The sequence below is a fragment of the Rosa rugosa genome, chromosome 4 (assembly GCF_958449725.1).
Source record: "Rosa rugosa chromosome 4, drRosRugo1.1, whole genome shotgun sequence".
Lineage (NCBI taxonomy): Eukaryota > Viridiplantae > Streptophyta > Magnoliopsida > Rosales > Rosaceae > Rosa > Rosa rugosa.
The window spans coordinates 15,778,694-15,806,672 of NC_084823.1; the positions used below are offsets into that span (position 1 = coordinate 15,778,694).

At 41.0% G+C, this 27,979-nt stretch overlaps 3 protein-coding genes and 1 long non-coding RNA gene across 23 annotated transcripts; 2 read left to right on the forward strand and 2 right to left on the reverse strand.

Moving 5' to 3' along the window:
* Positions 1-2,509: 2,509 nt before the first annotated feature.
* Positions 2,510-6,967, forward strand: LOC133707366 (uncharacterized). Of its 19 annotated transcripts, XR_009845086.1 has the most exons (10): positions 2,510-3,047; positions 3,134-3,234; positions 3,309-3,464; positions 3,743-4,735; positions 4,839-4,893; positions 5,393-5,512; positions 5,611-5,653; positions 5,897-5,961; positions 6,052-6,108; positions 6,548-6,967. It is a non-coding gene; the product is annotated as an uncharacterized LOC133707366 (long non-coding RNA). The 19 variants fall into 19 exon arrangements; XR_009845074.1 differs by having other exon boundaries at positions 5,611-5,961; XR_009845070.1 differs by having other exon boundaries at positions 5,611-5,931.
* Positions 6,968-10,127: 3,160 nt separating this feature from the next.
* Positions 10,128-13,892, reverse strand: LOC133746470 (pentatricopeptide repeat-containing protein At3g61520, mitochondrial-like). 2 transcript variants are annotated; one of them, XM_062174647.1, is made up of 3 exons: positions 11,388-13,892; positions 10,758-10,806; positions 10,128-10,620 (listed from the first exon to the last, which is right to left on the reverse strand). In XM_062174647.1, exon 1 carries the CDS (start codon positions 13,785-13,787, stop codon positions 11,451-11,453), a length of 2,337 nt encoding a protein of 778 aa, XP_062030631.1. In that variant the 5' UTR covers positions 13,788-13,892; the 3' UTR covers positions 10,128-10,620; positions 10,758-10,806; positions 11,388-11,450. The 2 variants fall into 2 exon arrangements, with proteins under 2 accessions (XP_062030631.1, XP_062030632.1); XM_062174648.1 differs by lacking the exon at positions 10,758-10,806.
* A 7,651-nt stretch (positions 13,893-21,543) lies between these two features.
* Positions 21,544-22,968, reverse strand: LOC133744414 (uncharacterized). Its single transcript, XM_062172527.1, has one exon. The coding sequence runs from the start codon at positions 22,966-22,968 to the stop codon at positions 21,544-21,546; it is 1,425 nt and encodes a 474-aa protein (XP_062028511.1).
* A 4,241-nt stretch (positions 22,969-27,209) lies between these two features.
* LOC133744415 (uncharacterized protein At5g19025-like) lies at positions 27,210-27,731 on the forward strand. The gene has a single exon (XM_062172528.1). The coding sequence runs from the start codon at positions 27,210-27,212 to the stop codon at positions 27,729-27,731; it is 522 nt and encodes a 173-aa protein (XP_062028512.1).
* The last annotated feature ends 248 nt before the right edge of the window (positions 27,732-27,979 follow it).

A 27,979-nucleotide genomic window follows, 5' to 3' on the forward strand; every position in this document is an offset into this window, starting at 1 on the left:
TGTGATCGATGTTCTTTATGATTTTTAATGTTTCTATTTTTTTTTTTCCATGGGAGAACTTTTTTTTTTTTTGAGATGAATGGTGTCAAACTTTATTAAAAAGAAGTAGCTAGTGATTACAAAGTTCATGAGTAATAACCTCATGAAGAAAAGAAGGAACAGAAGAATAAAAGAGAGCTTGGCCCGTAGCAGATGCCTGGGCAGCCATTAGATGAGCTGCCTTATTTGCATCTCTTCTTGTATGCACTATCCGAACATTAGGCAGTGCTTCCAACAACACTCGTAGGTCTTCATATATACGCCCTAGTCTAGACAAGTTAACTCCAGAACTAGATAGCTGCTGTTTAATAACCAAAGAATCTGTCTCCACAATTGCAGGCTGCAAGGACTGCTCAATTATAAGCTCCAATGCCTCCTTGCACGCGAGAAGTTCAGCATGCTCAGCTGAGAGCAACCCCCATATTGGCCTTCCTTTACTCACAAGAAAGTTTCCTAAACTGTCTCGCAAGACCAAACCAATGGCACCTGCTCCAGAAGCAGTCACAAATGCCCCATCGATATTTATTTTGATACAGCCAATTGGAGGACTTTGCCAACGAACCTCCCTATTAGCTCCTCTACCACGATCAAGATTACAAGAATTATGATAGATATAATCTTGTAGCCTGGAAGTGGAAAATAAAACAACATCCCCCACACTCCTGGCTTTACCGTCCCAAACTCTAGTATTCCTTTCTTTCCACACACTCCACAAAAGAAAGATAAAGAGATCAAACAGAGTTGAAGACAACCTACTCGAACAAAACATAATCCATTCCAGAATTCCCATTCCATCTGATTCAGTAGTGAAACATACCTGAGCCAGCGTAACATTGGAACGCAAAACTTCACGAGTAAAGGTACAATCCCGGCACAAATGCAGTGTAGATTCAATCCTCCCAATGCAAAGTACACACAGTTGTGAGTCAAGAGGAACATGTTTTGTCACCAACCTTTCCAGAGAAGGAAGAATATTGTGACAAATCTTCCACATATGCACTTTAGTAGTAGCTGGAACCTTAGCTTGCCAAATTCGCTTCCAAAATTGGGGAGTCGTACCAACCAACATCATTGGTCTCCCCACATTTTCAAAGCAAGCATGTCTGTAAGTTGTCTTTACAGAGAACTCTCCTTTTTTTTCAAGTCGCCATGCAATCCTGTCATGCACTAGACGTCTAGAGAGAGGGATTGCCAAGATAGCTTCTGCCTCGACCCCATTAAACAGGGACCGGATTTTAGCCTCATCCCACACACCTGGTGCACAAAATAATTCCCCAACAGTCATATTCTCATTATACCTTGTCCGACCAGAGATGGGAGCGGAATTTGGTAACCCTGGCACCTAAGCATCAGTCCAGACACTCACCATATGCCCAGCACCCACCTGCCAATACGAACCTGATTTTAACAAATCTCTCGTCCCAAAAATGCTCCTCCAGGAATAAGATGGAGCACTATGGGTCGAAGCATGCCAAAAGGAACTATCAGGAAAGTATTTTGCCTTAAAAATTCGAGCAATGAGAGACTGCGGATTGCTAGCTAACCTCCAAGCTTGCTTTGCAAGCATAGCTAGGTTGAAATCAGATAGACTTCGAAATCCCAAGCCTCCCTCTTCTTTAGGAAGGCAAAGCTTCTCCCAAGCTTGCCAATGTATCTTTCTTTTGTCATCTGTACTCCCCCACCAGAACCTTGCACACATTTGTTCCAAATCCTCACAAAAATTCTTTGTTAATTGAAACACACTCATGGCATATGTAGGAAGGGCTTGAGCTACAACCCGAATTAGAATGTCCTTTCCTGCTCCACACTAGGCCAAAAACGTTAACACACAACACTTTTTGCACAACGAAAAAAAAAAAGTGTTGTGTGATGAAGAAAAGTGAATCACACAACATGTTTAGTTAACTTACGTTGTATAAGGTGGTTAAAATTCTGAAGTTTTTGTTTAGAAGGTCATTGCACAACGGTTACAAGAATAATCTGTTGTGTGAATCAAAAAAAAAATGCGGCATATTTCCCTCATAGATGGACTCAAATTTGGCTCCAAATTCTACCCTAGATGCCACTAAATTGTACAACAGTTTAGTTACTTGTGTTGTAGGAGTATACTTGCAAATCATCATACAATGGTTTTTAATGTGCCGTTGTGCAAGTGAGTGGCAAAATTTGGAGAAGTCTCCAAAATGGCATTCATTCTCCCCCCAAAACGAGCAAATTTGGCTTCAATGGTTTGTCATGCTTGCAAGTTCCTACAACATAATAACTATTTCTGTTGTGTGATTGAGAAATGCCTAGCCTCAGCGCCAAAACTGAAATTTTGATTGCACAAGCGGGAAATTTCCATCTTTGTTCCCTCAACTTTGCTACACTTTAGACTAACAGATTGTCTGAGTAATTAAAAAAAAAAAAATTAATGCGTGGTGCCTTATACAACTCGAGGGCACCATTACACACACTTAACCATATTAGCCATTTTTCAAGTCTGAGAGCAAAACCCCGAGCCTTCCATCTCTCACTCCCACTTTGGCCTTAGAGAGTTTCAGCTAAAAAACTTCAACACTTTGTCAAAACAGCCGATTCCTCAACTCGCTTTCTTCGAGCATCTCTCTTCTCAACATCATCAAAAACCATCGATCTTTCTTCTTCTCTTAAAGAATCGAACCCATTATTCTTCTCGAAACCCATCTTCTTCTTAAAACCCATCTTCTGAAAACACTCGATTAGGGTTCGATATACTCAATTAGGGTTTTCAATTTGGGGATTTGAAGGAGGAGGGAGCGGGGTGGTTTCTCGGGTTTCTTCAATCATTGAAACCCTAACTCGTTCTCTCCAACTCATTCGCGACCCCTCATACTCCACCGTACTCTGAAGCTTTTCTCTGACCTGGTGTCGCGACAGCCCACCTCTCTGGCCTCGCCTTCGCCTTTGCCTTCGTTCACTCCAATTCAGTGAGTGACCTTTCAGAGATAGATTCAGACTCTCCACTATTTCTATAGCCAAAGCCGAAGGTACTACAATCTTGGCAAACTCACTAATTAATCAACTTTGATTTCATTTCTAGTTTCTCAGATTTCAATTCTTGTTCTCCAAGCAGCGAAGAGAAGCAGCTTTTTTGGGCTATGGAGCCTCGCGTAGGGGGACGATTCCGAGTCGGCCGGAAGAACAGTAGTGGATCCTTTGGAGAGATCTACTTAGGTGTGTTGCTCACTTCTTCTTTTTGCTTTCTTGCTTTTCGTTATTGCTAACTCGTTTTTGCCGTTTTATGGTAGAAGAATCTGAGGGAGGGAAAGGCGATAGAGGCTGCTAGGTCGTTGGGATCAAGAGAACAGAAGGAGAGGTTGGTGCGGGTTTTGTTTCGATACGTAGTGGGTTGTTGTTTGTGTGGATTTTGAAAGGTTTAACATCGACGGAAGGTATTGTATAAGGTATTCTGTAATGGATTGGTGGATCTTTTGGTTTTCGTTGGATTTTTTGTTTTGGTTGGCTTTGAATTGATAAGGGCTTTGATGGTTTAGCCTTTAGGGTATTGTTTGTTCTTGAGTTTGGTATTTCGGTTATTGATTAGAAGAGTAAGAGGTTCAGGGTGACGTTTTGATTTTGGGTGATCTCAAAGTTTTGGCTTTCAGTTAATTTATGGGTTTTGATTTTTTGAATCTTTTCTTTGTCAAGGAATATTGATAGTTATTTTGTTTTGATTATGTAGGTTCTATGCGAAAAAGTATCTGGATTGTTTTTCTGCCACTGTGTTCCTGTTTTTGTTCTTTGATATTGGTTCGTTGTTCTGTATTCATTTAGGTATGGAATCTTTGTATTATTACTGATGTTTGTTATTAGCATTGGTTTAAATTAATTACAATTCTAAGGAGTGAGTATATTTAGGGGATGATTTGTTGTCAATGTATACAGTACGTAACCAACCATGCGTCATTTGGGATGTACTGATGATAATGATTGGATGCCATGAGAAAGTCTGCACTTGCATTTAGATTATGGTTTAGATGTGTTTATTATATGACATCTGGGTGGTAGGCAAGAAACAGATATATGAGGAAAAAATAACCACTATAATTTAGAAGTTAAGGCTTAATGTAATGTGTTTTTAATAAGATAGAAATTTAACTAATGTTTTCTTTGGCCTTTGCTTATTTTGTCATGAACGATACCTCTAAATTGAGGAAAGTAGGAGCAATGGTTGTGTTCAGCACTTGCAGGGTTTAGTTTTTGTTTACTCATGTTCATATATTCGGTTTGGAATGAAGTATTTTTCTAACTTTCTTTGTTTTTCTGGTGGGTTGTGGGTCTTGCCGAGATGGTTATGTATGTAATAGAACTTGGTAGCTGCAAGTGTGTTTGGGTAGTATTAGAGATATACTGATTTGATAATGAGGTTTTTGTACTGGTGTTAATCTCACTGCCACCCCCCTTATCATATCCATCACAGAAAGTAGTTTCTGTGAGGGAGAAGGAGAGCCCCTTTGAGTGAGAGTGAGAGAGAGAGAGAGAGATTTTCATATATTGTTGTTTTTCACCATGAATTGATAAAGCTGTGGCCTACCCTCATGTGATTGAGAATTATGTAGTATATTACTGTGTACTGGTTTATTTCTGGTCTGATTCATTCAATTTTGACTTGAGATGGCTTGTTTTCAAGATTCTGTCAGTGTTTTGCTTCAAAAGGCAGCTATTTTGTCTAAAGGTTATTCACTTATTCATGCCATCTTTTGTAAGTATTCTAAATTTCCTACTATGTTATTTATTTGTTCATGTTAAAATTCACTTTTCATATTATTTATTTGCAGATTGAAGGTGGTAATGGACCCAACTTTCTATGCTTAACGATATGGTAGATTGAAGGTAGTAGTGGCCCGGCCTTCAAATCTGGGTTCTTCTGTAATATATTCTACTATAAATGGATTCTAAGGGAGCTACTATTGAATTTGGATTTTAATATTTTTAAAAGATTGGGAATTCGAATAAGTGGATTTTGATTCTCTCTCATAGCTTTAATGTCCCAAAGCTGTGTAGTGCTTCTATTAGATTAAAGCTTCACACACTTTGGTGAGTTGTGCTTGGCAAGTTTGTGTCTTTATTGGTCTCTTGCTCAATTATACCATACGGGTTTTTATTTCTAGGCTTGGTTTTGGCTGATTCTTCTCAGTCTGGAATTGTGTTTCTTTTATTCAAATTGCAAGTGTATGATATGGTTGCATAGCTCTGTAGATTTGATGAATGGGGTCTTGGGTCTTGTGGGGTTGACATGGAGACTGGCTTTTGGGTTATCTCTCCATTAATTTCTGATCAAAAAATTATGATATTTTCTTCTTTTTGATTCTTCTTTTCTTTTGGGTAGCAGGTTGGGAAGTGAAAAGTGAAATCAGAAAGAATGAGAGTAAGAACATAGGGAAGCTTGTTACCATGTCGATCTATGTCGGGCTACTTTCATCAACTTCCACCTATGGTCTCCATGAAACTGGTAATTCATTCTTTTCAATTTTTTCTGTTATCATGGTGATACTTTTGTAATTTGTACACTTATACATTAGTCATGAAATTCTTGTACCATTTTATTAGAGTAAGCATCTGAAAAAGGAGTGAAGCATTGGAGAAGATTATGGTAACCTAGTTGATCAAGTATTTCTTGTTTCATTCACTTGGTTATCGTCCTAAGTTGATATTTATATACTTCTTTTCAATCTATCCCAACTCCCCATCTACAAAGGGCGCTGAAATTTGTTCTGTTTCTAGTTGTTTAGATAAAAAGTCTGATGCAAAATTTGTAAAAAGTTATTGTTACCAAAAATGCTTTGGTACTTAACTATATGGTGAAATGCTTGTTAAATTGACTGTGATGTTGTAGTCTGAGCTGGTTGGAGTGAAGGGCAATGCCTACAGGTCAGTTTTTGGCTCTGCGATATCCAAATGGTGTGCATAGTATTAGCTCTGTGCCTTAAACTAGTGTATCGTTTTGGAACTTTTTGTCTCTCTTTAATTAAGTGATATTTTTTTTTGTAGGAACCTGATGCAATGTAACTTCTTTAATTAAGGCATAAAAAATTTGGCAGTCAACATGTACGTCTTTCTCTTTCATTAAGTCATAATTGTTTATCGTAATTATACTAAATGTCCATTGTTGTTCTAGTTTTGTTTTCATCTGAAGGTATCCCCTGTTTTATTAGAAAAGTGTCTTCTTGTTGTTCTGCTAGTCATGTAATTACAGGGTAAAAATTGGCCATGGGGATGCTGAAGGCGATTCCATATAACTGATTATATAGAAGGGGTACCCCATGTCCCCCAATATAAGTTTGTCTTTGTTATAGCTCTGCTTCTCTTTTTGGGTATTGCTGCTATAGGCTTGATCATTCAATTCAGTGTTAGAACATGTGCTTTCAGATTTTGTAATATTAGATGAAGACGTGTGCTTTCTGATTTAGTAATATTAGATGAAGCTCAGGTGCTAGTGCATGTTTGAGTTAGCTTACTAAAAGTACTCTTCTTACATGTTTTGCAGATAGCATTGGAGGGCAGTTATAAGGAAGAATTTGTTCAAGGAATTTGACAACCATCAATAAAGACTTCATAAGAGACATGTTTTGGAACAACATGTGTATCAGCTTGGCCGCTATGAATGGGCAAAGTATGTCGTAAAGGCGTATGTATAGGAGCTAAAGGAAAGCGTAAGAGGAAGTAGGTTGTTGCTGAAGGAAAACATCATTTTTGTGCTTCTCTGCTGGTACAATATTCATGCACTGTGTGGCATGTTTTGTAACAAATAGTTTGTATTTGTATAAGCTTTTGATGTCCCAAGTAGATGGGCATGTATTTGAATGCTTTTCTTATTTCAATGTTGGCTTGGATGATTGGGAAATCCTCCCTTTTAAAGTTTGAATGCTTTTCTTCAAATAGTATGAGTTGGATTACTCATTTCATAGATTCCAGTGTCTTTTCTTTACAATTGGTCACTGTTCATTAGGTAAAATGGAGCATTATTATCAATGCACAAAATCCAGAAAAGACGATTATCACACAACAGAATTTCTAACGTTAATAATGTTGTCTGAAGTAACAATTTGGATGTTCACACAATGAATCCTTATATAACATGCAACGGTTCTAACAAACATACGTTGTCTTATTTACAATCACACAACTGTAATAACTAGAATACGTTATCTAAAACTAACACACAACAATAAAATTTTCAAAAGTGAAGTGTGAGGATAACTCATACAACAAAGAAAATAAAATGCTGTTGTCTGATTCGTCTTTCATACAACGGCTCGGAAACAACTTTCGTTGTGTGAATGATGCCAATGACATGTGCAGCATGACTGCGCGGCAACTGTGGTTGCCATCTGCCGAGAGAAGACACAACAGTTTTAACCAAATAAGTGTTGACTGTTTGTGATTCACACAACGCGTTTCCACCGTTGTGCCATTTTTCATCACACAACGCTCCGATACACAACGGAGATCGTCCAAATCACACAACGAATTTAGTCCGTTGTCTGTTAGCTTTTTTGGCCTAGTGCCACTAAGCATTTTCCCTTGCCAACTCTTTAACTTCTTGGCCAAATTATCCTTTATGTACTGAAAAGTTGTTGTTTTCTTACGTCCCACGTAGGTTGGCAACCCTAAATATCTTTCATGAGACTCCACTATTTCTACTCCCATTAACGAAGCCACTTCCTCCTGCAAATCTGTGCTAACATTTTTACTGAACACAACTGAGGATTTATTAAAGTTCACAAGTTGTCCTGAAGCTCGGCCATAAATGTCAATCACATTCTGTATCTCATAACATGCCTCAAGCGAAGCCTCTGCATACAGCATACTATCATCCGCAAACAGTAAATGATTAACAGAAGGGGCACCATGACAAACCTCAATACCTGGCAGCAAGCCAAGATGTTGTTTCTGTTGTAGAAGCGCAGAAAAACCTTCTGCACCAATCAAGAACAAATAAGGTGACAAGGGGTCACCTTGCCTCAAACCCCTGCTAGGTGTAACAAGTCCTCTAGGCTTTCCTCTAATCAAAAAGGAAAACTTTACTGAGTTTACACACTGCATTACCAAGTCAATCCAAACTCGAGAAAAACCAAATCTTTCTAACACCCTCTCAAGGAATTCCCATTCCATTCTGTCATATGCCTTGCTTAAATCCAATTTCAGAGCCATATAACCATCATGCCCTGCTCTTTTGTTGTGTACAAAATGGGCAACTTCATTGGCAACAAGGATGTTGTCTGTGATCAATCTACCAGGAGTAAAAGCGCTTTGAAAAGGTGAAATGATTTCCGGCAATAACACCTTAAGCCTGTTTGCAATGGCCTTTGAACATATCTTATAAAGAACATTACAGAGTGCAATTGGCCGTAAATCCGACATCCTCAGAGGATTGTCAACTTTCGGAATTAAACAAATGTGAGTAAAGTTCACCTGTTTTAACAGCAGCCCGGTATGTAAGAAATTCTGCACAGCCTCTGTTACATCCTTTCCAATATCTTGCCAGTAGTGTTGAAAAAATAATGGGGGCATGCCATCAGGCCCTGGTGATTTTGTAGGATACATTTGAAATAAAGCAATCCGAACTTCTTCCTCCGAATATTGCTCACAAAGTTGAGCATTCATTGCTGGTGTTACACAAGGCTGTATAGCATTTAACGTGTGAAGCATAGCATCCATGTCAATCGGAGAAGCAGTAAACATGTCAGTAAAATACTTCGTCACCACATGTTCCACTCCATCATCATCCTCACGCCACACACCTTGGTCATCGAACAAACCATGAATAGCATTCTTACGTTTCCGATTTGCTGCCTTACGGTGAAAGAAACTTGTGTTTCTGTCACCTTCTTTGAGCCAACTCACCTTTGCTCGTTGCCTCCAAAACAATTCTTCTTGGGAGAGCAGAGACTGAAGTTTATCCATCAACAATTTTTTTTCTTCCTGAATTACCACCGTAGCATTGGAATCCAACAACTCTTCAAGCGTAGTACGTACACCAAGCATTTGTTGCTGCCTATATTTGAATGTCTCCCTCTGCCATTTATCTAGGGTAATCCGAGTATGGGCTATTTTCTGAACCACTTGGAACATGGGAACTCCAGTGAACTCAGTCTGCCAGCACTGCTTAACCAATGGATCACACTCTCGATGTTGTAACCAAAACGATTCAAATTTGAAGCGATGATGTTTTGGCCGTTTAGGAATAGGAACTGCACTAGCCTGAAGAAGAATTGGGACGTGATCGGAATCGCTAGGAGGCAGATGAGTAACCTTAGCAAATCCAAACACATCACACCAAGTAGGAGTGCAAACAGCACGATCCAGCCGTAGGTGGGTTTCCGAGTTCCACCATGTAGCCCTAGGACCTTGAAACCCCAGATCGAGCAACTCACAATAACCCAAAGCATTACGAAAGCCCCTCATCTGTCGTTCTGCCCTAGGTGGTCCGTCAATTTTCTCCCCATTGTTGAGAATTTCATTGAAGTCCCCAATCACTACCCAGGGCAGTGAATCAAGATCCCCCAGATCCTTCAACAGTTGCCAAGATCGTTCCCTATCACATGTACGTGCATAACCATAAAACCCTGTTAGTCGCCATACAGGATCGCCAGGCCCACCATGAATCTCCGCATCAATATGAAGGGCAGATCTGGTTCGAATCCTCAGATCGATTTCTCCACTCCAAAACAGACCCAACCCTCCGGCCTGTCCCTCGCTAAGCACCTCTTTTGATTTCGAAAAACCTAAAGCATGATGCAGGGACCGAAAGTCTTCCTGCCTGCTAATCTTTGTTTCACATAGAAACACAATCTGAGGCTTGTTTTGGACGATTAAATCCTTCAAAGCCCGCTTAGTAGTGTCGTTGCAGATGCCTCTGCAATTCCAACTAAGAATTTCCATCAAAGATGGTATAGAGAACCCTCCTTCGAGAACCCTAGAAAGCAAACCCTAGCAGAGCAAACCCTAAATGTACATGAAATAGTTTGACAAAAAATGTCTAGTGACACGTATGGAATCAGGAATGATAGTAGTGATATTCAAATCTTAATAACTGAAGTTCCTTTCAAATTCTAAACACAACATTAAACAAGAAGAACCTTTCTTTTACAACTCAGAATGGAACCAAACTTCATTCAATGGATACCTACACTGTTACGGAGAAATGTCAAAGGGGAAGGTGGCATTCTGCTCCTTCAAACTAATGTAAGATAACGCTGACTATCATGAAAATAATGCAAGACTCATTAGATATTTCACATTTTCGCATTGCGATACTATACTTCAAAATCCAACTTTTGACCAGATGGGTATTTACTCACATGAGCCTCTGGGTCATTGCCAGTTACTTTGCTTTGCTTGTGTATATCTTCTCCGCTGCTTCAGCGGCTGCAGATGTAGCCTTGTTCAAACCCATTATTTTGTACATAACTCGCTTAAAAAGCCATCAACATCAGGAGGATTAATTTTGTATGGGCAATGGGCAGCACCCGGACACTTCCCACAACTTGTACTCTACTAGAGCTTTGTTGATGACATCTCCAACTTGTGCAAACTGCTTCGGAATTTAGGGGTAACCTGCAAAAGGGAAGCTACTTTTTTTTTTTTTTTTGAATAAAGGGCTGGTGCGGCTGCCCTCAGGGAAGCTACTTCTTTGTTTAAACAAAATCCATGAGAAGAAAGAGATACCAAGGAGATTTTACTGTTGAATTAACCTTGGGCCCTTGGCATGATGTGGATGCTGCAATCATGGTAAACTAGCACCTGCATGATATAAGGAAATAATTGAAGATAAGCTTATTATGTCAACAGAGAATTATATATGATGCCAAAACCCTGACAAAGGACAAGAAAGAAAGAAAAAAACAAGAATTCTAGACCAAACCCAATAACCCATAGGTTATCAGGGAGAACAAATAAGTTGGAGCTTGATGCCTACAGCCAATAGAATAAGTTGTGACACGTATTTGGTTCTAGGCTTATTACAAGCTTGAGGCTGAGCTCAGAATACGTAGTAGTTTGAGCCTACCCAAACGTCTACCTGAATCCCTACTATTTGCAACTACTTGCAGCTGAATTAACATATGCCAACCAATGCATCAGAATCCATATACGCTGACCATGCAGTCTCAAATAAGAATACAGTTCCTAAAGCCTATAAATGCCTAATGAGTTCTTTACCAAGCAAAAGCTAAAGTTGCAGTAGAACGTAAACTTCAAAGATATTACAAACATATCTTATGAAACAAACTTTACCAAAGATGTTAAGACCAAAAGGGATACACACAAGAATATCCGATGCACATGTATCAACCAAGATCAACATGGCTACATAATAAGCTGACCTGTCCGCTGCAAAAAGGCTTGAAGATTAGAATCATTTATGCTTTCTCCTAACCATGAACAATTTACAATGCGACTATCCCATCTTTCTGTTGGAGCTGAGGCTTTGAAACCGGATATCCTTGAACAAACTTTCTCAACCTCTCTATTTCACCAACACCAGAAAGCCATTCAGTAAGAATCTCCATCGTTATATAATCAGGATTACAGGCCTGTTCAACCATTCGATCCATAAATTGAAATGCCTTCTTTAATAAATTGTTCTCTCTAAGGCCTTTGAACAGGGCATTGAACGTTTGGGTATTAGGTCTCACCTCTTTCTCCTTCATATCCTCCATCAAATAAAGAGCTTGTTCCACATCATTCTTCTTGCAGAGAGAATTTATTAAATCATTGTATATTACAGTATTCGGAGGTATCTTTGACTTAGAACCCATGTCTCTGAAGATTCTCATGGCTTTGTCAATATCACCATCCAAGCAATGTGCATGAATCAATGTACCAAAAGTGACAACAGTGGGAACAATACCCTCATCCATCATCCTGTCAAGTACTTTATGTGCACTTTTGAAGTCCCCAGCTTTGCTTAAGTAGGCAAGCAAGGTGTTGTATGTTACGCTATCAGGCTTCACTCCAGACGCCTCCATTTCCTCAATCATCTCATGAATCTTATCAGGCTTATTTTTACTGGAGAACCCATTAATCATTACATTGTAGGAAACGATATCCATGGAGAAACTAGCCTCCTTCAACTTGGAGACAACAAAGCTGGCATCCTCCATCCTTCCAGCTTGACTTAAACCAGAGATCAAGCAGTGGTAAACTATTGCATCTGTGGGACATTCAGCCCTCAACATCTGATTAAACAACTCCATTGCCTTGCTAATATTGTTCACATTACAAAAGGAAGTGATTAAGATTGTGTAAGTGACAGCATTGCCTTTCAGACCATCCCTCTGCATTTCATTGAAGAACTCAAATGCAGTGTTGAGTCTCCCATGCCTGCACAGACCATCAAGCAAAGTATTAAGGGTGGCCGCATTTAGTGGTATCCCTTCCTCCTTCATTTTATCAAAGAGCTCACGGCCCCTGTCAATGTCCCCAACTTTGTTGAAGCCATCAATCAAACAATTGTAGGTAACAGTATTAGGAGCACAGCCACCTTGCGATCTCATCCTTCCCATCAAACGCAATCCTTCTTCTTGCCTTCCCACTTTACAAAGTCCATCAATCAGAGTGTTATAGATGATCACATCTGGTTCAGCCGAAACCCCCTTTACTCCCCCACTCATCTTTTCAAACACCTCCAGGGCAGCATCTATTCTCCTAGACTTGCATAACCGATTAACAAGAATACCAAAAGTTATAACATCGGGCTTAATGCCCATCTCTTCCATCTTCGCCATAAGCTCACTCATCCTCTTAAAATCATTACCTCTTCCCAAAGCTGTCAAAAGCGCATTGCACGGAGCAGCTTCTACAGCACCACCCATCTTCATGACATCATGTAAAACATCCCAAGCAATACCAACCTTCCTATTCCTACACAAAACAGTGACCAATTTCGTGAGTATTGTGTTATTAGGAAACACACCATGCTTACCAAATCTCGACACCAACTCCACAATTTCTTCCTCACTGACACTCCTCCCTATCTGCTCTCTCCTCAGCAATGAGCCAATCACAACATCGCCGGTGAAATCATCAACCCGAAACTTCGCTTCTGGGTGAAGCATTTCGTCGAGCACCTTCAGTGCATCATCTACTCGCCCAATCTTCAGCAACATCCGAATCACCACATTGCGAATGTGAGTAGTTTTCAATCCCAAATGAAGCTCGTTAAACACTACGAGAGCCTCGTCCTCCATCCCAGCCGCGCCCATGGACCGGACAAGCAGGCCTGCGGCCTTGAGATTCAGCGGGACATTCCGGTCCTTGGCCATCTTGTAAAGCTCAAAGAGCTTGTTTTCCGAGGTGGGCTCTCGCAATGTGAGCTCCAGGAGGGCCTGGAATGCGGTGGAGAGCAGAGCCTTGGATCCTGGAGGGGTTCCGGCCACGTTTACGGAGACGTAGTCGAAGAATTTGAGGGCTTTGGAGGGAGCGCCGAGGCGGCGAGTGATGAGGAAAAGGGAGCGAGTAGAAGGAGAGGTTGAGTTGGGGAAGAGGAGGGTGTGGAGTCGGTCAAAGTTCCAGTCTTTCTCATTGGGTCGGAGGAGTTGGAGGACTTGGGTTACGAGGGAATAGTCGTCTTGGGGTGGTTGGTTGGGATTGGAATTGGGATTTGCGCAGAGGTGGCGGCTCAGGAGGAGGAAGACGGGGGATTTGGATTTGGGGGTTTGGGGTTTAAGAAGGTGGAGGAGGGGTTTTGAGTGGCTTGAGGCTGAGAGTGAAAGACTCTTCATTTTGATTTTGGGAGCAATGTTCCAAATGTGTTGCTCTTGTTAAATGTGTCGAGTTTGACATGTTTGTGTCAAAATTATCTTGCTTGCGGTATACTCTTCATTTTTTTGTGCTAACAGAAAACTTAAGGCCCCTCCTTAGAATTTGATAACTTTACCGGAACCAATCGCTTACCTGATAGATGTAGTTTATAAGTGATTGTAAGTTTATCTCGAGATTTTGTACTTCAAAAGGAAGCTTAACGATCCCCACAAATCATTTGTGAGTGATTTTCCTAGCTAAAGAAACGATTATGAAACGATTTGGACTAGCTCATCCTTTTGTGTCTTGACATGTTTTTTCGTAGCTAATAAATAGAAGCAGATACTTCATAGACAAGAGTACAAGGAAGAAGTCAAGACATGCATCAAATCATTCTGCAGTTTATTGATTAGAGTGATAGCATGCAGAAGAGCATTATGTAAGTATGTTGGGCTATTCTCATTCAACACACACATTCCCAAAGACACTAGGAGATAAGAGCTTGCAAAGAACTAGAAGAGTAATTCTCCTATTTTCCCGGTGGTTCAAGGAAACAAAAAGAAGATTGCAGAATCGGATCATGAAGAGGAAATCAAGGAGAATCGTCTCACTGATCTTGAGTTAAAAGTGGTATTCATTCCATATCATTCATATGATTTTGAAATTGATATGCATATCGATTAAGTTGATTTGAGATACTTATCTGCATTAAAAGGTTTTTGAGATGCATATCAAATATAGATTGGATTTGCAAACAGATAGAAAATATTGAGTGTTTATCGAAATCAGTTTTAAAAGCTTTCATTGTTTATCTTGTTTGATATCAAAAAGAGATTTGATTGAGGGGGAGTCTTGCTCCTCTATAAAAGGTTTCGAAACTGATTTTATAGAGTAGAGTTTTTGAGCATCAAAACTTGTCGTATTAGTGCTGCATATGTTTACTCAAATCATTTTCTGAAAAACTCTCTTTGCATGTTATATGTTTCTTTTCCTTGCATACTCTGTCACTAGCATAGTTCATTCTCAAGATCAGTGAGACGTTGAGTGCAAGGAAGAATGGAAGATTGACTCATTTGAATAGGGTGATAATTGAGTTAGGAGTTAGAACATTTGCAAAACAAGTTAGCTATTTGCTAAGTGAAAGTGATTGTTGTGAACAACACTACTTGTATACTGTAAACTCATTTGATTCATAGTGGATTGTTTTTCTCGTGTTGGCTACGTTAAAAGCCACACAGTGAAGTTTCCTCAGTAGAGAGGTTTACACTGCATTAGCAATCTTGGTGTTGGCTTGAAAGTTCATTATACATTTGCAAAGCAGTTTTCTTAATCATTTTGTTCTATCTGGTATTTAGACATTATGAATAAAACCGAAGCCAAATTCCGAACTCTTTTCACAATCTCACGGGATCCCCGGATATCAAAGACGTCGACAAGGACCTTGTGAGATGAACAATACTAAGCACAAGCACAGAGGCTAGCACATTGTCTATATACTAAAGCTCAGTTGCCCGGTTTCCTGTTCATCACTGTACACAAAGTGGAGTGACGGTTTTGCCCTTGGTATTTTGATGAATGACAGTTTTGCCTGAGAAGTTTGGGTATAATTCTCGCTTCTTCCTCTTTTTGGAAGTATCTATTTCCACTAATATCTCCACACCGACATCCGCTCTTGCAGACTATCAAGGTGGTTTTCGGTTCAATTTTCAGTCAATGTTGGGTTTCTGTTCAATTACACCTAATAAAACCTGTTTTTGCTTTTGGATTTTGTTAAAATAGAAGGAAAGAAAAGAAGAAGAGGAGGAAGAAGAAGAGGGAGACAGGAAGAAGTTGATGCTCGATTTGAACAGAAATCGAGTAAACTGATCATCCCAGGTACTCTCAGTCTCTTAGCTTTTCCACCATCAGATATCACCGTTTTGGTTTTTCCTGTTCAAGAACCAATCCAAGTAGTTTTCAATTAACCTGGGTTTCAATTTTGTAGGGGTATTGTTCGTGCTCCAGTTTGGGGTTTGAGTGATTGATTGGAAGAGGTTGAAGGTGAGTTTTTAATTTTGGGTAATTTCAGAACTGTGGTTGTCTTTCTTTTTTTTTTTTGTGCTGGAGTGGTGAGATCGTTTTGAGGTTTTTCACAGTCGATGTTTTGAGGTAAACTATAACATTAACATTAGGTTGATCTTTGCTTTCAGCTCTTTCCTCAATTGGAGGCCAGATTACTCGAATCAAGAAGCTTCCACCAGCCAAAACATTGGAGCATCCCATGACAGGACCCACCCCAAGTTCCACCCTGGAATCCGAAGTGGCCCTGCGGGACCTACCTTTAAAGGAGATTTACCAAAAATTTCGGCATAACCTCCCTTAAAAATGGATAACCCAAAATCCTGCGGAAAACAAAATTCACTTCTAATAATCCAACCACAACTCCTGGAGCCACCCTGCTCCCAAATTCCACCAATCCCATCTCAAAGCTAACAACATCATACATAATCTCCGAAAGGTACAAGTTACTACAATCACCAAAGTTAGGTCATAGACCTCAAATATAATTCATACAAGTTTGGGTCACATATCCCTTAGTAATCAGAGCATTCTAGGAATATAAGTTTAGCATAGAGTATAGTAGGCTAAATAATTAACCTACAAAATATGATGACGGAAGCGGATACGGTCACTATGGCTCACTCCTGAACGCCGAGCAGCAACACTGAAAACTGGGCATTTGAAACCGAAGGGCCCAGGGAAAAGTAATTGAAAAACACGTTAGCGTGAGTGGACAAAAATAAACAATTTTAAACCAAAAGGGATTTTATACTTTCCCACATTTATTTCTTTGAAAACTCCCGATGCACGCAATGATTAAGGAAACCAAAATGAGAGAAGTTTTGCCCAAGAAAAACCGACTAGCCCCGCTAGTCACAAACAATTAAAAGAAAAGGTTGAAACTCTGATACTCAAGGAAATAAAACCAGCCCCGCTGGCTTAAATAAATCGGACTAGCCCCGCTAGTCGAAAATAGTATAATGAGTAGGGGAAGACGATAGCCATACGAGTGAGCCTCCCAGGCTCGGGTGATAGCCTCCCAGGCTAAAGTACTCCCATTACTCCCGTAATATACCCTTACGCCACTATGTGTAGCGATAGGATACTGGGCTTGAGAATTACTGTCACAGAGACAGTAACCAGCGCCACAAAGGCGGAGGGCTTTGGTGATCCCATCACCTCACCACAAAGGCGGAAGATCAATGCTAGCAATGATAATAGTCACCCAAAGTATGGCAACAGAAAATCCGAAAACCAAGTAAATCCATAAATACAAAAGGCTTCCCCATCTCTCGTAAAAGAATTTCCAATGACGTGTCCCACACGCCAAGATAATCTCACGTTCAAAAATAAATAGGAGATAAATAAATATAGAGATTTACTCCATCGAAATCTCATTTCGAAAATCTCATTTCGAAAATCTCATAAAAATCTCAAATCGCCGAATATAAATATAATGTAAATAGTATAAATCCGGAAATCACATCGGAAATAAATAAATAAGAGAAAATAAGCATAATCCAATGACGTGACCCCGCACGCCATAAAACCTTCAAATAATCAAATATCCAAAACCATTTTTGAAAATAACCATATGCTCGGGCAAATAATACGATAAACAAATTATAACCTCGGAACCAATTAAATAAATGCATGCATCATTCTTTAAAAAAAATAAAAAAAATAAAAGTCCACTCACAGTATATGGTCAATCCTGACGTCGCTCGGTATTTTCCTCGTATGGGGACTCCTCTCGTCCTGTACAAATAGCACTCGTAAAAATATATTTACAGGACAAAAATTAACTTTACGATAATTAGAAATTGAGATTCATAACGTCCCCCTTCAAAAACCAACTCCTTAATTCACATCGAATCCATCCGTAATTCTCCAATAATATTCATTCATCGCTATAAAAATTCTAAGGTGAATTCGAAAGAAATTCGGCGATCGAATTCACGTAAATCGATAATTAACCATTTATACTCAATTCGTAATTCCTCCAATTTCGTCCAAACTTCATGTATAAAATTCTACAATCAATAAAGGATTTATGGAGCCAAAACAGTAATTAAAACTCAGCTCTACGCGCCACCACGCGCCATCCACAGTGGCTGCACGTGGGGCCCACGCGCCACCGGCAACCACCACCAATGGCCACCAAATTTTGGCAGCACCACCTACTCAACAGACCCAACCTCTTTCTCAACTACAAGAAGTTCCAATTTTACCTGGAAGAGCTCCAATTAAGCCGGTGAAAATTTTCCAGAAAAATTCAAGAACCCTAGGATCGGGTTCGATCGATTCGACCTCCACACTGCAAATTGAGAAGCAAGACCTTAGGGGAAATCATCTCTAGCAAAAGCCCGACCTTCGACGCCGGTCTGGTGACCGGAGAAGGCCGGAATCGCCGGAAATCGGCAAAAGTCGTAAACTGAAACCATTACCTTCCCGGTGCGAAATCAAGCTTCTCCGGCCAAATCTTCACAAAACACCACCGCCAATGTGTCAAGGGGGAGGAGACGAGCCTGGGGGTAGCCGGATTCCGTCGTGGGTCGGCCGGAGGAGGGAGAAATCGGAGGTATACCAGTTCGGGCCGAAAGGGGAAGGGGTCGGGGGAGAAGAGAGAGGGAGAGTTACCGGGTTTCCGAAATTGGAAACCTACAGTGGTAACTTTCCATATTTATATTTTTGTTACCATGAACAGTAACTTCACATTTTAAGCTATAACTTCCACATACGAACTCCGATTTTTACGTACCACATATGCACGCGCTCGGTTTAACGTCCTCTACAACTTTCATGAATGAAATTTTCTCAAATTAATAACTTATAAAAAGTCAATTTTTAACCACCCCTTAAACGTTAAAATTATAACCGCGAACGGTAACCATAAAGAATTTCATGTAACTCAGTAAAAAGGTATATCAGATGTGGGGTGTGACAATTCACCCCCCCTTAAAAAATTTCGCCCTCGAAATTTACATACCTGTCAGAACAGATGGGGGTACTGTCGTCTCATTAGGTCTTCCGGTTCCCAAGTTGCTTCCTCCACCAAATGATTACTCCACAGTACCTTAACTAAAGGTATTGTCTTGTTTCTAAGGACCTGCTCCCATCTGTCGAGTATCTGGATCGGTTCCTCCTCATAAGTCAGGTCCTCCCTCAAACGAATAGGCTGTTCTTCTAAGACATGAGAAGGATCAGCAATATACTTGCGGAGCAGGGACACGTGGAAGACATCATGAATCTTTGATAACCTCGGAGGTAGTATTAACTTATAAGCAACTGGGCCAACTCGCTCTTTTATCTGAAAAGGTCCAATATATTGAGGACTGAGCTTCCCCCGCTTTCCAAATCTTACAACGCCCTTCCAAGGGGACAATTTCAAGAATACCCAATCACCTTTTTGAAACTCCAAGTCTTTCCTGCGGTTATCCGCATAACTCTTTTGTCTACTTTGAGCTGCCATGAGTTTCTCCTTGATCAACTTAACTTTTTTAGTGGTAATCTGTACAATCTGAGAGCCTATGAGTTTTCTTTCTCCCACTTCATTCCAACACAAGGGAGTACGGCACTGTTTTCCATAGAGAGCTTCGTAAGGAGCCATGTCAATACTGGAATGATAACTATTATTGTAAGCGAACTCAATCAATGCCAGATGGCTATCCCAACTTCCTTTGAATTGCATAACACAGGATCTCAACATGTCTTCCAAAGTTTGGATAGTTCTCTCTGATTGTCCATCAGTCTGTGGATGAAAAGTAGTGCTAAAACTCAATCCGGTACCCAAAGCCTCATGTAGACTCTTCCAAAATTTCTCGTTTAATATCATGAAGATTAGGTACACATATTCTATTTCCAAACATTAAGGCTCCATCTCTTCTGAGAATAAAGTCCGCTCTAGTGCCATTACTCACTGCTTCTTTTAATTGTCTTAGATATTCATCTTCATCTTGTGCCTCCCGCACTTTATCAATGAGAATCGGCCTCACATGGAAGCTAGCTATCAATGCTCCAGACTCTTTTTCAATCGTCAAATTAACCCCTGTAGATCGCAATTCATAAAGTAAAGGAACTCGAACTGCCTTCAAATGGGCTAAAGAGCTAAAGGGCTTTCGACTAAGTGCATCAGCTACCACATTGGCCCTTCCTGGATGGTACTCAATAGTGCAATCATAGTCCTTAATTAACTCCAACCACCTCCTCTGCCTCAAATTTAAGTCCCTTTGAGTAAGTAAATATTGAAGACTTTTATGATCCGTGAAAATCTGGCAGCGAGCCCCATAAAGATAGTGTCTCCATAACTTGAGTGCAAGTACCACGGCAGCAAGCTCCAGGTCATGAGTCGGATAGTTCACTTCATGAGGTTTCAGCTGCCTAGATGCATAGGCAATTACATTTCCATGCTGCATTAACACACAACCCAAGCCTTGTCTTGAGACATCACTGTAAATTACATACTCCCCACTATCATCAGGTAACGCTAGAACTGGGGCACTAGTTAAACGTCTCCTGAGTTCTTGAAAACTTTGTTCACACTCCTCCGACCAAACAAATTTAGCACCATTCCTGGTCAATTTAGTGAGGGGGGCTGCAAGTCTAGAGAAATCTTGCACAAACCGCCGATAATAACCGGCCAAACCCAAGAAACTACGAATTTCCGTCACGGTGGTGGGTCTTCTCCAATTCAAAACCGCTTCCACCTTTTGAAGATCCACACTAATACCTTCAGCTGACACCACATGGCCCAAGAATCCTATGCTGTTAAGCCAGAATTCACACTTACTTAACTTAGCATATAGTCTAGCTTCCCTCAAAGTCCGAAGTACTAGCTTCAAATGCTTAATATGAAGCTCATCACTCTTGGAGTAAACCAGAATGTCATCAATAAACACAATCACAAAACGGTCCAAGTATGGGCGGAATACTCGATTCATGATATCCATAAAAGCTGCAGGAGCATTGGTTAATCCAAAAGGCATCACCACAAACTCGTAGTGACCATAACGTGATCGGAAAGCGGTCTTGGGTACATCGGACTCTCTTATCCGTAACTGGTGATAACCTGTCCTCAAATCAATCTTAGAAAAGACTTTGGCACCCCGCAATTGATCAAATAAATCATCAATTCGTGGTAATGGGTACTTGTTCTTCACTGTGACTTTATTCAATTTTCTATAATCAATACACAATCTCAAGGTGCCATCCTTCTTCTTAACAAAGAGCACCGGAGCACCCCAAGGGAACACACTTGGCCAAATGAAACCTTTATCCAACAATTCCTGTAACTGGGTCTTCAACTCTTTCAACTCGGCTGGGGCCATTCTATAAGGTGCCTGATATATAGGTGTAGTACCGGGGAGCAATTCAATGGTAAAGTCTATTTCCCTTTCTGGAGGCAAACCAGGTAGTTCATCAGGAAACACATCTGGAAACTTCCTGACCACAGGAATATCCTCAATATTCAACACCTCCTTCTTTGTATCCACAATGTGAGCCAAGTAAGCCTGACAACCTTTATTCAAAAGCTTTTCAGCTGTAAAGGCCGAAATCAGGCAAGAGGAGAGAATGTTCCGCTCACCACGGAAAGTGATTTCCGGTTTTCCTAGACTTCGAAACACTACTTCTTTACGGAAACAATCAACCAATGCACCATGTGTCTCCAGAAAGTCCATCCCCAGAATTACATCAAAATCAACAAGATCTAGAGGAATTAGATTGACCTCCAGGCAAAAAACCATCAACCATTACACCACAACCATTAAAAACCCAATCTATCTTAAGTGCTCCTCCCGCAGGTAAAGAAACATACCACTCGCCAATAAGGAGTGATGATGGAACATTTGCAAAACATGCGAATTTACTAGACATAAATGAGTGCGTAGCACCAGGGTCAATTAAGGTTAAAGCAGGCTGATTAAAAATAAATAACGTACCAACGATAACCTTCGGTGAGTCACGGCCCTCCTGCTGGGTCATGGCGTGCAGTCTAGCATGTGTCACAGGACGACCCCGCTGACCCCTGGTCTGCTGAGAACCAGCTCGACCTACCGAGCTAGTGCGGGCACTACTAGTAGAACCGCCAACAGAGGACTGGCCAACAGTCTGAGTGGGGGTAGATATGGCTCCCTGAGTCAAAAGAGGGCAGTCCCTCCTAAAGTGATCCTGCTGACCACACATGAAACACCCCACTGTCTGATACTGCCCAAATTGAGCTGACTGACTAGAAGAAGTCCCACTCGAACCACCATGATAACTCTTGGACCTCTCAAGCTGCCCCGACTGTTGTCCACTAAACTGACCCCGAGAGAATCTCCTGACACGTCCCCTGAATCTAGTACGGGACTTCGAGCTGGAACCACTGCTCTTTCCACTACCAATTGAAGAACCAGAACCGGATGTAGAAGTAGCCCTCTTAGATGGACCCTGGCTAGGGCCACCAGGATCCCTAGGGTGAAATCCAGCAGGTGAGTCCGACTCAATGTCCATGGCATAAGATACTGCCTCACCAAAACTCTTGTACGGTGTGCCTAACATCTTATCCTTAAACTTTCCTCCAAGTCCCTGGACAAATCTACGAATCTTACTTTGCTCCGTACGAACCAAATCCGGCATATGGTGAGCCAAGGAGAGAAACTCCTGCTCAAACTCTAACACTGACTGATCATCTCTCTTCTTCAAATTCAAAAACTGGTCCTGCATCCGATTAAGGTGGGCATCACTAAAGTACCGTCCATAGAAATGGGCCTTGAACATATCCCATGTCATCGGGCCAGCATTTGCAGGATCATTGACCACACCAGTCCACCAATGCCAGGCGGTATCCTCAAGGAACTGTACTGCCAAATTCACTTTCCTGTCCTCTGGAAGGTCCATCTGGGAGAAAACTCTCTCCATCCTGTCAAGCCACCGCTGAGCCTCAACAGGTGAGGCGGCAGAAGCAAAAGTCTGGGCCCCATGCTTCCTAGCACGTTCCACAGAGTAGTCGGTACGTGACCCGGGGAGCGCTGCAGCAATCTGTCGAAAGAACTGCCCAAAAGTATCCGCAAACCTCCTAGGCATCTGTTCATCATCCTCAATAGGAGGAGTTTCCCTACGTGCTCGGCGATTACAAGCCATAGTGCCTGAAGAAAGAGTATTAAGAAGTTCAAGGATCAGTACAACAAAGTATCTACTTTACATGCATAATAACACACTAGTACCGAAGAGCACACGATGGGGATCCGCCGCGGTCGGGCCATCACTCGGGAGGTACTAGGCGTCATTAGGCATATAAAGTAGCAAGGAAGTAAGGAAGTCTACAGAATCTAGAAACCTAGTGCTCTGATACCAACTGACAGGACCCACCCCAAGTTCCACCCTGGAATCCGAAGTGGCCATGCGGGACCTACCTTTAAAGGAGATTTACCAAAAATTTCGGCATAACCTCCCTTAAAAATGGATAACCCAAAATCCTGCGGAAAACAAAATTCACTTCTAATAATCCAACCACAACTCCTGGAGCCACCCTGCTCCCAAATTCCACCAATCCCATCTCAAAGCTAACAACATCATACATAATCTCCGAAAGGTACAAGTTACTACAATCACCAAAGTTAGGTCATAGACCTCAAATATAATTCATACAAGTTTGGGTCACATATCCCTTAGTAATCAGAGCATTCTAGGAATATAAGTTTAGCATAGAGTATAGTAGGCTAAATAATTAACCTACAAAATATGATGACGGAAGCGGATACGGTCACTATGGCTCACTCCTGAACGCCGAGCAGCAACACTGAAAACTGGGCATTTGAAACCGAAGGGCCCAGGGAAAAGTAATTGAAAAACACGTTAGCGTGAGTGGACAAAAATAAACAATTTTAAACCAAAAGGGATTTTATACTTTCCCACATTTATTTCTTTGAAAACTCCCGATGCACGCAATGATTAAGGAAACCAAAATGAGAGAAGTTTTGCCCAAGAAAAACCGACTAGCCCCGCTAGTCACAAACAATTAAAAGAAAAGGTTGAAACTCTGATACTCAAGGAAATAAAACCAGCCCCGCTGGCTTAAATAAATCGGACTAGCCCCGCTAGTCGAAAATAGTATAATGAGTAGGGGAAGACGATAGCCATACGAGTGAGCCTCCCAGGCTCGGGTGATAGCCTCCCAGGCTAAAGTACTCCCATTACTCCCGTAATATACCCTTACGCCACTATGTGTAGCGATAGGATACTGGGCTTGAGAATTACTGTCACAGAGACAGTAACCAGCGCCACAAAGGCGGAGGGCTTCAGTGATCCCATCACCTCACCACAAAGGCGGAAGATCAATGCTAGCAATGATAATAGTCACCCAAAGTATGGCAACAGAAAATCCGAAAACCAAGTAAATCCATAAATACAAAAGGCTTCCCCATCTCTCGTAAAAGAATTTCCAATGACGTGTCCCACACGCCAAGATAATCTCACGTTCAAAAATAAATAGGAGATAAATAAATATAGAGATTTACTCCATCGAAATCTCATTTCGAAAATCTCATTTCGAAAATCTCATAAAAATCTCAAATCGCCGAATATAAATATAATGTAAATAGTATAAATCCGGAAATCACATCGGAAATAAATAAATAAGAGAAAATAAGCATAATCCAATGACGTGACCCCGCACGCCATAAAACCTTCAAATAATCAAATATCCAAAACCATTTTTGAAAATAACCATATGCTCGGGCAAATAATACGATAAACAAATTATAACCTCGGAACCAATTAAATAAATGCATGCATCATTCTTTAAAAAAAATAAAAAAAATAAAAGTCCACTCACAGTATATGGTCAATCCTGACGTCGCTCGGTATTTTCCTCGTATGGGGACTCCTCTCGTCCTGTACAAATAACACTCGTAAAAATATATTTACAGGACAAAAATTAACTTTACGATAATTAGAAATTGAGATTCATAACGTCCCCCTTCAAAAACCAACTCCTTAATTCACATCGAATCCATCCGTAATTCTCCAATAATATTCATTCATCGCTATAAAAATTCTAAGGTGAATTCGAAAGAAATTCGGCGATCGAATTCACGTAAATCGATAATTAACCATTTATACTCAATTCGTAATTCCTCCAATTTCGTCCAAACTTCATGTATAAAATTCTACAATCAATAAAGGATTTATGGAGCCAAAACAGTAATTAAAACTCAGCTCTACGCGCCACCACGCGCCATCCACAGTGGCTGCACGTGGGGCCCACGCGCCACCGGCAACCACCACCAATGGCCACCAAATTTTGGCAGCACCACCTACTCAACAGACCCAACCTCTTTCTCAACTACAAGAAGTTCCAATTTTACCTGGAAGAGCTCCAATTAAGCCGGTGAAAATTTTCCAGAAAAATTCAAGAACCCTAGGATCGGGTTCGATCGATTCGACCTCCACACTGCAAATTGAGAAGCAAGACCTTAGGGGAAATCATCTCTAGCAAAAGCCCGACCTTCGACGCCGGTCTGGTGACCGGAGAAGGCCGGAATCGCCGGAAATCGGCAAAAGTCGTAAACTGAAACCATTACCTTCCCGGTGCGAAATCAAGCTTCTCCGGCCAAATCTTCACAAAACACCACCGCCAATGTGTCAAGGGGGAGGAGACGAGCCTGGGGGTAGCCGGATTCCGTCGTGGGTCGGCCGGAGGAGGGAGAAATCGGAGGTATACCAGTTCGGGCCGAAAGGGGAAGGGGTCGGGGGAGAAGAGAGAGGGAGAGTTACCGGGTTTCCGAAATTGGAAACCTACAGTGGTAACTTTCCATATTTATATTTTTGTTACCATGAACAGTAACTTCACATTTTAAGCTATAACTTCCACATACGAACTCCGATTTTTACGTACCACATATGCACGCGCTCGGTTTAACGTCCTCTACAACTTTCATGAATGAAATTTTCTCAAATTAATAACTTATAAAAAGTCAATTTTTAACCACCCCTTAAACGTTAAAATTATAACCGCGAACGGTAACCATAAAGAATTTCATGTAACTCAGTAAAAAGGTATATCAGATGTGGGGTGTGACATCCCACGTTTTTGGAGTTTCAACTATTGCGAGAATTGCAAGGAGGTGATCATTTTGTTGTTTCAAGTGTTGTTTTTTGCATTGAGGGTTCTTTTGTTTTTGCTTCAAACTTGACCACCCTTTTGTGTTGTTTTTCAGAACTTTGGCTGAGCTTTTGGAGCAAAGTGCATTACAACTCACTATATGCTACTATAGGTGATGAACTAAACTGCTATTACTCGAATATCTTATTTACAATTTTTTGAGCTAGAATCAAGCAATAATGAGCTAGCGGAATCCCAATTAGAATCAAAGGCAAACATAAAAGGACAGAAAAGAAACAACCATCCTATACAACATGAATTTCAGCCATGAACAAACTGATAGTTGAAAAGTGATTATGTCTTAGCACTGTATTAGATTCTCCCATATTTCATGAGGTTTACCACAATCAACAGTCAAATTTTAGTACATGTCCCCTCTCTTCTAACTTGACTTACCTACACTGATCCAAATCCTAAGGGCATAATTGAGAACAACCTCTTGACCAAGAAGCCTTCACTTTTACTATAGTCAGCAAAGTAAGTGAGGAGATCCTATACCGAATTTTTTCATACCAACAAACGAGATATGTGTTTATTGTGTCTCGAGATATAATTCACTAAAATTTATGAAATGGTGAATTTCGCTTGCCCATCCGTATCAATTTAATGAAGTTTCAAATGAAGAAAAATAACTTTAAATTGTTTTGTAATGCAAAATATCGATCTCTACTTCAAAATATTCATTTTTTCAAACCTGAAATTTAATGCTAGATTCATTTTAGATATTGTGAGACAAAACAATGATCAAAAGATAAAAAACGAAAGAGCTACGAGCAAATGTTTGAAAGAGAAAGCCATTTACACGTCTTCATTTTTCGGAAAAATTAATTTAGAAAATTACATAGTAGCACATGACTAAAGATGTAAACACAGAAACCCCACTTGCCAAAAGATTTATACAAATTAGGACATGAGCCCAGACCCAAAAGTCAAATGATGCAAGCCTGACCCCCAAGTTTAATGCAGAATGACCAAAATACTCAGTTTGATGAAATATTTACATGTATGCCACTGACCCAATACCAACACCCCAAAACGAAAACCCAAAGCCGCCCGAGCTACCTCCGCTCCCGGACCCACCCGCTGCTTGCCCAATCGTGCCGGAAATCATGCGACACCCTATGACTTCTGCGCCGCCAAGGTAAAGCAGTAAATATCTTGCTTCCTGCTCCGATTTTGCCTTGTTCTAATTAAAACAATACAACAAGAATGAATATTCATGAATGATTTGGGGATTCAGGCGCCGGAGTCCAGTGGCAACACGACATGTTCTCGGATCAGGGAGCCGCCTATGCAGCCCCAGCTGGCAGAGCCTCCGCCATCGAAACTGGAACCAAGCTCTACATCTCTAATCCCGACTATGGTGTTTCCAACGAGGACATCAGGGAGCCTCTGCCATGTGATTCTGTTGTTCGTCACCCTCCTCTTCGTCGAGTTCTTCTGCGGCGCCCGATCGCGCAAGTGCGACCGCCACGGCTACAAAGGCTTGAAGAAGGCCATGGAATTCGATTTGCAGCTGCAAACGAAGGAGTGTGTCAAGACCGGGTCTAAGGAGATCGATAAGTTGCCCTGGAAGGGCGGGAGTGACGCCAATCCCGATTACGAGTGTCTCCAGTCCGAGCTCCGGAAGATGGCTCCACCCAATGGTTTTGCCCTCTTGCTTTTTTGGGCACGGTGTGGGTGCCCCGTTGCCAAGCTTGAAGGCTGGGGTCCCAAGCGAGGCCGCCGGCACAAGAAGTGAGTTTTCCGATTTTACCCTCAAATGCAATTGCTTTTGTTTCTGGAATTTGTTTGTTTGTGAGGATTGATACAAGTAGTATAATGTTGCAATGATGATTCAGTAAATAGTATAATACATTGATTGATTAATTCATCGATTTGGATAAATATCATTTTTGAGTGGAGGGATTGCTTACTGGATGCTATTAATTGGGCATTTCAACTTCAAGGCAGTTATTTAGTGTTATGAAAATGAAATCTCTAATAGGT